This window comes from Cricetulus griseus, chromosome 3, assembly GCF_003668045.3.
Source record: "Cricetulus griseus strain 17A/GY chromosome 3, alternate assembly CriGri-PICRH-1.0, whole genome shotgun sequence".
NCBI classification, from domain to species: domain Eukaryota; kingdom Metazoa; phylum Chordata; class Mammalia; order Rodentia; family Cricetidae; genus Cricetulus; species Cricetulus griseus.
Window position 1 is genome coordinate 243,185,795 of NC_048596.1, and position 13,389 is coordinate 243,199,183.

The following is a 13,389-nucleotide window of genomic DNA, read 5'->3' on the forward strand; positions in this document are numbered from 1 at the left end:
CTGGATCAAGGAGGCAGGTTTAGCTAATATCTGTAGGAGCAAGGTCTATAGGGTAGTAGTTTTCAGGCAGTAACATCAAGGTGGGGGAAATGGTGGACATGTTCTGCACACACTATCAATATCTATACATGGCCAGAGAAAGGCTTTACTTTCTCTCTGAGTCTCACCCCAGGGAGAAGGCTTTGATATTTTCCCATGGGTCTGAGTCTGTATGATCCCTTACATGGCAATGCCCATGTCAGCAGCACAAACTTACACAAGACTTCTCTCACTCAGGGCTTCCTCCACTTCTCACAGTCAGCACTGGTCATGGGTGTAACCACAGAAAGATACTGCCCAAAATTCTACAACACCACCCTCCACCCCCACCTCCCACCACTGTCAACACACACTCTTGTCCATGTCATTTCCCAGGCTGAGAGATGAATCTCGATAGTAGACCATCATCCCAGCTAGCACAGAGGTCTCAGTTCAGTCTTCAATGCTGTCAACAACAAAACTATTTCAGAGCTTAGCCTCACCCTATGTCTGAACTTAAACTAAATATCATAGAATTCATATTCCAAAAAGTAAGGCAAATGATGGCTTGAGAAGCAAAATAGCCCAGCTTTCTCCTAGCTCTCTGTGTTAGATAACTAACTAACACAGAGTAGACAACTCTGGAGAAATACACACACACACACACACACACACACACACACACACACACACACACACACACAAGAACTCAGGCATGCACCCTTCAAAGGCTAACTCTCGAAGGGCTTCCTCTGATGAGACCCTTCAACAGTGCCACCACCTATCAACACAGAAGCATCTAGGGACATTTTTATCTCTAGAGCATAACTCTAACCCTTAAAAAAGGTAATTTCCCCAGGCCATTGAAGCTCCAACCCCTCTACCCTGGGTGTATTTAGTTTCATAAATCCTTTATACTCCTTTTTAGGCCTGAAATTTCTTTTAATCTTGAGTTGATTTAAAAAACTTGAGCCAACTCAATGTCTCTAGACCTCTTTCCCTTATCTAAAATCAAACTGTAAATAGAATCCTTGCTACCTCAGAATCATCTGAGAACTTTAAAAATCAGATTCCTTTGCCCTAGACCTAGTGAGAGAGTACTACATTTCCCCAAACATTCTCTAGGTAAGTTTTGGATAATTTGTCCTCAAATCTGACTCCTGGCTATTTATGTTCAACAATTGCCTACATGTCAGCAGATAGCTAAAATAATATAAGCACAAGTAATACTTTAATGGATATGAGCTATTCATGCAGACCACAACAGCATCTGCTCTGCCACCTGTTTTCTCTTGCTTTCATGTGGGAGCTCCTGTTACTTTATTACATCCTGCTCCAGCCTGGCTGTCACTGGAAGAGAATGAGAGACATGAGAATGATCACAGGTACAAGAGACAGGCTGCAGATACAATCTGAGGAGCTTTGTAAGTTCCTGCTGCTGCTGCTGTCACAAAATGGCACAATGTAAGCTCTTTCAGTCTTGAAAACTAGAAATTCAAAACCAAGGCATCAGGGCCATGCTCCACTAACAGATGTTCTTGGCAAAATCATTCTTTACCTCTCTCTGTATGCTGTGGTGCCCATCAACCTTTACAGCTGCCTCCCTCCAATCCCCACCTTCACTTTTCACTCCATCATTTTCCTCCTGGTGGTTTTTGTTTTTAACTTCTTACAACCTGCTAGTCATATCTGATGAAGAACCAGTCTAAGGACCTCAAATTAACCTAATTACATCTGTAAAGACCTACCTGTATTAAGGCCAGGTTCACAACTACTGGGAAATGAACATAATTCAAGCCATGATAAAAAGCTTTCCTGTGCTCCACCATTCATTATCGCTTGAGCTTCATGGGGACTGCATTTGCTGAAGATCTCTAGGCTGCTATTAAGATAGTTGGAGAAAGGAGGGGGCAGCTATGATTCTGACCCACATCCAGAGTCTCTTAACTTTTCCTAGTTCATCTGTTAACAAGAGACCTGCAGTCAGCTGGCCTGAGTCCTAGCGCAGTAGCTTCACCCCTTTCTGTGGATGGGGTTCGGTATAGAGAGCCTCAGTTTCTGAAAAGGGACTGTCAGACATGAAAGAAGATGCTTCAAGGCTGAGGTGCAACCAGCTCCCCAGGTGTCCGATCATCTCACCATTCTTGGCTTGAAATGATTTGGAATGCCCCCCTCCACCTCTTCTTTAATGGCACCATTGAAGTTTCCAATGATATCCAAGTGACAACTCTTTAATTGAACCACCTTTGAATTTTTTAATTCCGGAGCATCATAGGCCATAGATTTTCTTGGCCCAGCTTAAAAGGAAAATTATTCCTTTATTATAAAAGCGAAAACAGCATACTTTATCCTTTTTTAAAAGTCTGTGTGCTTCAATTATAATTTGTACCATACAATAATGTATTTGGTGATTTATGGCCTACAAAGCACACATAAGCGTAGCCTTGTTTGCTCTTTAAACCAACCTATGGTGTGGTAATCATCATCGTAGCAAATTAGCTGTTGCTTTCTATGCACCGAGGACTATTGTGTATGTTGAGGCAGACTCTATTATTGTCCCCTTTCATTTAGGTGAAGTTACTCTCCAGTGGCCAAAGATCTGGTAGCCACAGATCAGTCTCCACGGTCATTGAACCTCTAGACTCCCAGACCTCTTCTTTAGGTCAATAAATAGATTGTAAATGTCCACCCTGCTTGTTTTTGAGCTCTGTTTATTCAGTCTACTTGGATGCCCTTGATTCAAAAGACCATTACAAAATCCCACACAGTCTGATGTTACTAACACTAAATTTCAGATTCCAGGCACAGCCTCATCCTACCCCATGACTGCAGTCTTCTGCTGTCCTATATCTGATTTCCCACAAATGGAAGGGAAAGCAGTGCTGCCATTTTGAAGCAAGAAAAGTCTGGTAGCAAGGGATGGGGGTTCCCTTCCTTTCAGAGTATTCGTAACTTTGATCTGATTTATCTTAGCCATCATGCTTGTGTTCTTGGCTACTCAGCCTCATAAGGAAAGGCAGAAGTCACCAGCTTATGCCCATTAAATGCCCAAGATTCTCAGAGTGGTTAAAATAAGAGTTTTCCTTAACAGAGTATTAAAGGGTACAAATACAATTTGGAGTTGCCTTAGTCACTGTTTTATTGCTGTGATGAGACACTATAACCACTGCAACTCTTATTAAGGAAAGCATTTAATTGGGGCTTGATGAGGGAGGTCCTTCTGTGTATATTATTGGTTGATGAATAAAGTACTGTTGGCCAATAGGAAAGCAAGATAGGTGGGACTAGGAGTCGAGGAGGATTCTGGGAAATGTAGTAAAAAGAAGTCTTGTGATACAAGCAGGAAGTGACATAGCAGGCAGACTCATATATAAGCAGGGGCAAGAAGGCAGTTGTTTTCTCTTCCTTCTGCTCTCTGCTCTGGAGCTGCCATGTGATCCTGGCAAAAGAGGATGTCAGCAGCTGGTGTCCGATAAGATAAGTCTTTATGGTTAATACTTAAGACTGAGTTAGCAAGTAAGAAATCCTAGTCAGTTGGCCAAGCAGCATTTGTACCTAATATGTCTCTGTATGTTACTTGGGACTTTAATATGGTGGTGGGCAGAACTCGGGCAGCCTGGCGGAAAGCACCCACATGGTGGCAGGGCTTGGGTGGCTGCCATGGAAAGATTTATTGTTACAGGGGCTGCCTTACAGTTCAGGGGTTTCGTTCATTGTCGCATGTTAGGGAGAATGGTGACATGCAGGCAGACATGGTGCTGGAGAAGTTGAGAGTTCTACATCTGGGCACAAGCAGCAGGAAAAGAGGAAGACACTGGGCCTGTCTTGAGCATTTGAGACCCCAAATTCACCCCACTGCCAGTGACACACTTCCTCCAACAAGGCCAGACCTCCTAATCACTGTTAAGTACTGCCACTCTCTAATGACCAAGCATTTAAATATATAATATGCGCCTATGGGGGCCATTCCTATTCAAACTACCACAGGAATGCTGGGTTTCATGGACTAGATCCAACATAATTCTTCTATTTCCTGTCTACTATAACATCAATATTCAATGTCTCCTACACCTCCAATTCATTTATTTTACCTTCTCAAATGGCCCAAGTTAAATAGAGAGAAACTGTCCTGTTGAAGAGAGCAATGATCGGCCAAGTGTGACTGACATTCTCATGAGCTACCCAGACTCTGGGTTTTATATTTAGATCAGCATCTGCCATATAAACAGCCAGTATCTGAACATGTTAATTTTCACAAACATCATATCTTTCTTAGCTCACCAGGCATTTTGTTTTCCTTCCTAGATCTGTAAAGAAGGCTGTGCCATTCAAAGATGTAGATTCCGACAAATACAGTGTTTTCCCAGTGAGTACTGCTATCAATGAATAGGTCTCCACCGCATTATTATATTTCATCTACAAGTTTCTCTCCTTTAATAAGACAAGACTGAATTTTATTTGGTTAACTTACATCAGTTCACAATTTTAAGGGCTTTTTGACTTCATGAGAAACATCAGCCATCAAACAAACCATAGATCCAGTCCTGTTTCTGCCTCCCCCATTCCCAGCTGCAGGTCTCCATGGTGCTATGGTTAACACAAGGGTGATGGAAATTATTTTGGAAATTCATAAATCTTCTTGAGCTTGCTTTTTCAAGTGTGTGCATGTGTGGGTTTGATTTAGAGTTGTTAAGATGCCTATGATGTTTCAGGGAAAACAAACAAGTAGCCTGTCCTGAACTCCCCACAAGATGAGAGACATCAAGAAGAAACATTGTTTGATAGAATTGTGATTACTGATTGTTTTAAGCTCTTCAGCAATGTACAAATCCAAATGATTTGCAGTTGTCATACATTATCTTTTAATTATCCAATAAAAAGATTCATCACTGCCCAAATTGATAAATTATTTTATATCCTGAGAAGACTGGTGGCTAATAAAACAATATGGGAAGTTGGACAGTCCTGCTGTTTCTAGGAGTATACATAGACACATATACACATACAGAGACACACACACACACACACACCCACACACACACACACACCTATCACATGCATACATGTAAGGACACACACACACACACACACACACACACAACACACACACACACACACACATATATATATATATATATATATATATATATATATATATATACAAATACATACATTCATGTACACATATCCTAAAACCTTCTCATATAAGCATATGTCACCCATGAATACACATTCATTTATGCACACACTCCCACCTATTTCTGGGTTTGGTGTCACATTACATTTTACCTTGTCTTACATTAATATCTTAATTTCCCTACCTAGCTTCAATATTTGAGTTTAAAAAAAAACTGCAGATGCCTATATCCCTTAGATGGCCCTGATGTACTTTCACTGTGGGCAGTGTCAAAGCTGGACTAACCCCCTCCTGTGTGTGCTCTTTAATTTCAGACATTGCGGGGATACCACTGGCGAGGGAGAGATTGTAATGACAGTGACAAGACAGTGTACCCAGGCAGAAGGTAACTTTTATTGGAGTCATGAGTCACAATGGCTTTCCCCAACCTGGGGAATCCTACTTGCAGAGAGAAGGGTCCTACAGTTATTCATGGACACAGTTGTTTATCCAAATATGCTTACCAAGAACTTGATACCTACAAACCACTTGGGGTACACTTAGACTCTAAAAAAAATAGAGAGTTGCCCTTCAATGACATGGCATTCTATAGAGAGAAGATAGTTATATGAGAATGACTGAATATTGACACAACTCCCATGAGTTCTACCAGTAAGGTAGACCCAAGAGTTATGCCCTGTTCCCTTAGAGCAAGGTGTGGACTCCAAATAATATGACACATATCTTGCTTGAGTTGTGACCTGATGGCTAACAACCATAGCTCTGCCTTCAAAGCACAGCTGTGCCACCCTTTGCTGTCATGGGATTGCAGTGCTGGAACAGCAAGCTGAGCAGGTGCTGCACAGCTCACAGGAAGTGTTTGCAGCTTCACCTTGCTAAAGAAAATGGACTTCAGAATTACTCCTTATGCACACCATCTCACAGCTACACAGGCTACAGGAACCCTTAGTCACTGAAAAGACTAGCTTCAAGCCTAGGTTCCCAGAAATGCTCCAAATCCAGAATGCAGAGGCTAAGTGGTAGCTTTTGTATGTCACAACACATGGGGTGCTCTTCCTTAAAGAACACTGTTACTTTCAGTGGCATTTCCTGTGACATGGGTTCATAGAGCTAGCATTCACTGAGCATTCTGTACATGCCAAAGACTAATGCTGCTGCTTTCTTCATAGGCCAGACAACTGGGATGTTCATCAGGATTCCAACTGTAATGGCATTTGGGTAAGCAATGAGTTAAAGTTGGACATCATCTCTTACTTTCTGCCCTCCCAAGTGTGTATTCTCCTGAGATCCTGGGGAACTCTTCCCCAGAAATTTGCATGAGGGATAAAGATTTCTATCACATAGGAAGATCATCAGTAGTGTTTTTAGAACTGAAGCTACCTCAGAAACAGCCAATTAAAAGCATGCTGTGGTCACCCCTGTCCAATTCCTTTATTGTGTTTGAACAGTGTTGTGAAAGGGGAATTGATGCTAGCACCCTTAGAGCACCTACCTACATAGCTGTTGGGAAAAGCCACATGGTGTTGCCATTTTGTTACAGCCATTTGTTTTCATTCATAATCCTTGTCAAGTAGCATGGAAGTCATCCTGTATGTACCTCTCACACCCCAAATCTCTGGTTGTGCTGTCCCAGTTCTCTAGACATAATAGGTTTATAGCTTTCAGGGAGAGAAAAGGGAGGAAAGCAGAAAGCCAACCCAATACTTACCTGTGGGCAGCAATGGATGTAGATTGATGTGTTACCATCATCTTACATTTATATGATTTGGAGGTCATTGTGTAGAACAAAGAAACCAACTTAAAATACAAATACAAATTCAAATATGAAAGTAGACAATAACTTAGAAACATGAAGGTAATCCTAACAAATCACCATAGTCTTGGAATGTCAGGCCATTTTTCTCACAGGTCTGAAGTGCTTGCATAGAAATGCTTACATCCTATCAATGACAGCATGGCCTTTCTGCTCTACCTAGAACAGTGGTTCTTAACCTTACTAATACTGCAACCCTTTAATATTGTTCCTCATCCATAAAATTATTTCATTGCTACTTCATAACGGTAAATTTTCTATTGTTATGAATCATACTGTAAATATTGGATATGTAGGATATCTGATATGTTAGTCCCGAGAGGGTCTTGAACCAAATCTTGAACAGCTGACCTAGAATGTTCTGGAGCTCCCAGCCACTCCTGGCACTCCCACTGGCAGCAGCTGTATGAACAAGGTGCCTTGAAGATAAAAATTCCTGGTTTTAAGGGAATTGTTGCTTCATTTTTCTGCTTAGTCATTTTTCTCTCTCTAGGATGCCAGTGGCTCAGGCTTGCACCAGCAATCCCCTATGGTGTGCACCAGAACCTGTGGCTTCTGGGATATAAACAGCAGGACAGATAACTGTGTCAGCCTCAAACATTCTAACTTCAGTCATGCTACCTCTTTATGGGGTAGAAAATCTACACTACAGCTTTAAGGTGTAGAGGATTCCAAGGTAGCTCTTTTTGTGATAAATCCAAGCTTGGTTATCTTTTCTCAGGACAAAATGTTAGAATGCCTTCTTGGTTCCATGGTCCCTACTCTTTGTGACACGGTATGTCACCTCCATGAAGTAGTGGCCAAGCAAAGACTAAAAGAAATCCACCATGAGCTCAGGAGGCAAAATCTGAAGCTCATCACCACTAACTAGAGAGACACAGCAGCGTCATGGCTTCACTCCTGTCCCTTTCTGCAGAGTAAAAATGACTCGGAATCACAAAGTCAAAACCAAGGAGCCTGCAGCCACCAAGGCCAGTACTTACTGCACAGTGTCACCTGGCTGCATTGTTGACTGTGGTGTGGAGAGGTGTATGTGTGATGAGGGGTGGCTCTTGTCACCAGTTAATTACAGGAGGCACACGGGCAAATAAAGCTAGATGCTTCTGTTTCCTTCTGGACTTCTGTTTCCATGTGCATTTGGAGCCTTCAAGCTCTGGAGCAAGAACTTACTATTTCCATCATATCTGTGGCCACCAAGCATTGTTATCTTAAAATACTACTGTCTCTTCCAAGGGACAGGTGCTCTACTAACTGCCTCACTTCAGTTTGGAGGTTTGACTGCAATGAGTCAGTTCCACTCAGGGCCAACAACCCTTCTTGGCTTTCTTAACACTGGATTTGTTGACATTTGAGTTAGATATATCATCTTATAACTGTAGGGTGTTCTGCAGCCTCCTATGCCTCTGTCCACAAGATTTCTAGAGTACCCCCACTGCACTGTGACAACCACAAGTGTCTCCATATTTCATCAATGTCCCCTGGATTGATTGTGGGATGAAAGGGTGAAATAGATGAAAATTGGTGTTCTTGGGATGTCTGGACACTTTTATCTTCAGCTTAGAGACTGTAGAACATCCCCTTGACCTAGGTCTCCAAGACTTAGTCAGTCCTTAATGCTCCAAGGAGAGTCATTCCTGTCCTAGCTCCTCTTCTAAATGGTTGCTCCAGATTGCTCTGAATGAGTGGGCCACATTTTTCTTATCTTACTATTCTATCCTCAATTCCTCTTAAACCCAGATCATTACATGAAGTATCACTATGATGGATTAGGGGGTCCAAAAGGATTCAAAGTGTTTTATCTATTGATTTGCCTTTGCATGTTAAATTCAGTTGGGAAGGATTTAGTAGTGTATGTGTCTCATAAATTTAAAATCACACTGCTAATCTCTTTATTTCTCTTTTAAAGGGTATTGATCCAAATGATGGAATTCCATATGAGAAGAAATTCTGTGAAGGTATGAACTAAACGTCAGTGTCTCACTACAGTAGATGCTTCTTTTCTAGTTGAGTCAAACTGCAGAGGAAAAAAATCATCTTTGTGAGGCAGAGTCTGAGGTTAACAGTTACTTTCAAGTACCATTTAGATGGGTTTTCAGAAGTGATCAAAAAAGACAGGAATAGAAGAAAAGGCAGAGCTAGAAGATGCAGAGTGTAATTTGTTTAATTGGCTATTTCGCTTGGGGACTGGAAACCTTAATGATAACATTAGGGAAGACTGCAGGGCAGATAACATAGTAATCAAAAGCTGGGACTTTTCCAAATAACAGAATAGGAAGTAATATTTAATCATTTGCATGCCCTTTTCAACATACAGGAAGGTTAGCCATCCTATACTGAGAAGAGAAGTCTCTGATGGTGAATATCTGAATAACGTAGGAGACAAGCCTAGCTCCAGCCTGCAGATGCTTCCAAAAATAACTAAGCAAAACTTTTCCACTCTAAAAGTGCAAATGCCCGGGCATCTGGGCTACCACTGCTGAAAACCCACTCCGGGGTAAACCAAAACTAAGGCATTGTACCTGTTTTGATAGTCAATGCCTCTTTTCTCCTTGAAGATGATTTTTGTCCTGCATCATTCAACAGGTGTTTCCTGGATAACCACTCTAGTATTGTCCCAAGGACTACCCTTGATCAAAGTATACTTGACAGAGGTCACCTAAAGTCTAGTTGTTTGTAAGCTCTCAAAGGGGCAAAGAGGAGGATAGAAAATTGAAAAGGTCATTGAAAAGTTATGGAAATTAAAAATATTTGTTGAGTGACACAAAAACAAAAAACAAATACGTTTGTAACCAAGCCTGGTGGCACAGACCTGTAATTTCATATACTACTCAAAGGTTGAGACAGGAGATTGAATGTTTAATTCTTATTTTGGCTACAGGGTGATTTATGGCAAGTTAAATGAAACCCCATCTCAAAATAGAATGTAAAACATGGTTGGGGATACAGCATAGTGGTAGATCGTTTGCTTAGCATGTGCTGGGTCCTAAGTTCAATCCTCAGTACTACAAGAAGAAAAAGAAGAGATAAAGTTGTGAATAAATCTGGAACTTGGGGGATAACTCTATGCTCAGCTATTCCCTAGCATCAAGACAAGGCTTGGTAATCACTACAATAGGCTGGGCCATCCTCTGACTCACTCAAGTGGTTTGCAGATGGAGGAAGGAGACTTCTCCGACTCTAGAGGATCATTTGATTTTTCCAGACCCTTAAGTGGCTAGAGGGTGTAGCTGCCAGTAAGTGATTTGTGTAGATGTGTCTTTGAATCTCATTAAGTGATTCTTAGATCCAGACATGCAGGCTGCACATAGACCTTCCTATCTCCTTCTTTCTGTTAATCAGCCAGAATTGTCTATCTAGTGGGTGCCTTTGTGTATGTGGTTTTAAGGTCTTTACAAGACCATCACATCTTTAAACTATCAAAATTGCTCCATGAGGTCATTCACTCTCAAAGAGAATCAGTGCATTCTCTAAGAAAGCCATTTCCAGAACCAAAATTTAGGACATATTTCTGAACTCAGATCAAGTCTGATTCATGTGTTCATCCATCATTCACTCTGTATGTTGCACAGCAGTTGCTTTTATGATGAGCCAGGAAGCACACCTGTGTTTGTGCAGCTTAGCTAGCAGTTCCAATGGCTGAAAAATTTCATTCGGCTCCTATATGCTCCCCCTCACACTCTCCAACACGTGAAAAGTGGCAGTGCATCACTGTTAGGATGTACTGTGCATTCAATACACACCAGGCTATCTGTTCGAATAGCTACTTACTCTGGAGGCTGCCCACTGCTTGAGTATATAAATAATGTAAATAAATTGTGCTTCCTAGGTTCACAGCCCAGGGGAATCATTTTGCTGGGAGACTCAGCTGGGGCTCATTTTCACATCCCTCCTGAATGGTTGACAGCTTCGCAGATGTCTTTGGTAAGTAATTCGGGCAGTACTCATTCCGGGTGTGCTTTTGTTCCCTGTGCCCTCAATGTGAAGCCAACTCCAAACAGGTGCAAATTTCCCTTTGCAAGGGACATCCACTGTTATTTCCGTTCTAGGCAAATGCAGGCAATGGGTTTCTCCTCCTCCCCTTCCCAGCCTCAGCCCAGCTCCTGTCAGAAAAAGCAAAGATGGCAGCTGAGAGTCAAGACAGCGGCTGGTGTGCAGAAAGAACAGCTATGTGTTGACCTCTTCTGGAAGGCACAAGCTTGGGGGGAGTCTTTTCAGCATGGATGCTATCCATAAGCATGATGAGGCTGGGCAAAGCAAGCTGCTGGGCTCCTGAGAGCCACTACTGTGCTTCATGGGGAAGGGACACAGAGAACCTCCTCCCTTTCCCAAGGAATGGAATAACACTAGAAGGTTTTCTTTTTTTAAGTGAAGAAAATAACAAAGACAGCCATCACAAATAATGAGAGACTCACAGACAACAGGAAAGGAAGAAGACACCAATAATCACTGATCCTGTCAAACATGACATTTCGAGAGGGGTTTACACATGTTAGATGATCAGATCATGAATACAGGCAATCACCCATATCTACAGGTTCCACACCCACAGAACTAACAAACTGTAGATAGCAGCTGTGGGCAGGCTGTGCCGACAGCATTTGTAATGGACATGTGTTGGCTTTTGTGAACCTCAGCAGATCTGAGTCAATGAGACCTGCATAGGTCAAGAACCTTAAGGAATGGGACTGGCTACAGTCTAATGCTGTAGACAATTTTTCTTAGTTTCAGTATAGTTTTATACATGAACAAAGAAAGTAATGATCCAAGGAAGGTTGTTTGAGTTCAGAAAAACATGTAAATAAGCACCAGTAAATACATACTAAATATTAACAGAGCAGCCCTTTCCCAGAACTTTCTCAGGACAGACCAATTTGAATACAGTTGTCTGGCAGGCAGTATCTTCTATCTGGCAAAGCACAAAAGCAAGGCAGAAGGACATATCCAGATTTGGGGTACCCTGAGGACAACATGCAGCACATCCTTTCGCCAGATTGGGTTCTATAGCTATCTTCCAACATCCAACAAGAATAAACATGTGTCATAAATTGATTGTAAATGTTTAATACAGGAGGCATGAAATCACATCCAAGAACAATCCAGACAGCAAAATGAAGGTGAGCTAAAAAGGCCCTCTGCCTTTTTTTTCTGGAGCTTCTCTCACAGTTCCCCAAGGCATCATTCACCATGTGTCATTCTTTTGACTGTGTTTTGACAGACATACACAAACTTTTTCTTGTCATTCCTTAAACAATAGAGCACATTACCCAGTGACATGGCACTCCTATTGTATTTGGCATTATAAGTAATCCAGGGGTATTTAAAACTATCTGGAGGACTTGTATAGGTCATATGTAAATGCTGCTCCACTTCATAGACTTGAGAATCTATAAATTTTGGTATTCATCTGAAACCATCTCTCACAAATTCCAAGGGACTACCGTATGTGGCGAAGGAGGATGACAACTGTATGTTCTCGGGTTATCACCTGAGCACACACCTGCCAGGTTAGCAGAAGGGCCATTATCTTCCCTGGTTGAACTGTGCAAACACCTAGTACTTATGTGACAAAGGATGAGAGGAAGACAGCAGGGCAAGGCAGTCGGAATGGCACACCCAAACAAAGGGTGCCATGCCCTCTGTAACTTCAGCTTAGGTCAGAGTTGTAGTGAGAGGATATTCATTCCAGTACCTGTATTGGAACCATTTACATTGATGTCAGGGCACAGTGCAAAGTAAAGATGCAGGTGCTTTTAATTAAAATGCAAATTAGAGATGTGAGTGGTAGTACATGCCTATAATCTCATCACTTGGGGAAAGCATCAGTAATTAAAGACCAGCCTTAGCTATATATTGAGACCAAGGCAGCCTGGGCTACATGAAACACATTTTTAAGTTTCATTAAAAATGCTGTGCTGGCTAGTTTTATGTCAACACAAGCTAGAATCACTGGGGAAAAGGGAACCTCAGTCTAGAAAATGCCCACACCAGATCTGCCTATAGGGAAGTCTGCAGAGCATTTCATGCATAGATGATTGATGTAGGAGGGTCCAGCTTACTGTGGGCAGTACCATCCCTGAGCAGGTGGCCCTGGGTGCAATGAGAAAGCAGGATGAGCAAGCTGTGGAAAGCAAGCCAGTAAGCAGCACTCCTCCATGCTGGCCTCTGCATCAGCTCCTGCCTCCAGGTTCCTGCTCTGTTTTAGTTCCTGCTTTGAATTCCCTGAATGATGGACTATAAGCTGTAAGGTGAAATAAACCCTTTTCTCCCCAAGTTGATTTTGGTCATGGTGTTTTTATCACAGCAATAGAAACCCTACTAAGGCAGAAATTGGTGCCAGTACATGGGGCATTGCTTTGACAGAGCTGGCCATTCACTTTGGGGAGTATTATGTAAACCTTTGGGCTAGAAAGGCCATTGAGTG

At 42.0% G+C, this 13,389-nt stretch overlaps 1 protein-coding gene across 1 annotated transcript in view; it reads left to right on the top strand.

The window, feature by feature from the left end:
• Positions 1–13,389, top strand: part of Aoah (acyloxyacyl hydrolase) — a 198,801-nt gene that overhangs the window by 82,293 nt on the left and 103,119 nt on the right. Inside the window, exons 7-11 of the mRNA XM_027409368.2 lie at positions 4,324–4,384; positions 5,470–5,540; positions 6,325–6,373; positions 8,875–8,923; positions 10,795–10,889. Coding sequence (XP_027265169.1) covers positions 4,324–4,384; positions 5,470–5,540; positions 6,325–6,373; positions 8,875–8,923; positions 10,795–10,889 — 325 coding nt within the window. The remainder of the gene's footprint in view (positions 1–4,323; positions 4,385–5,469; positions 5,541–6,324; positions 6,374–8,874; positions 8,924–10,794; positions 10,890–13,389) is intronic.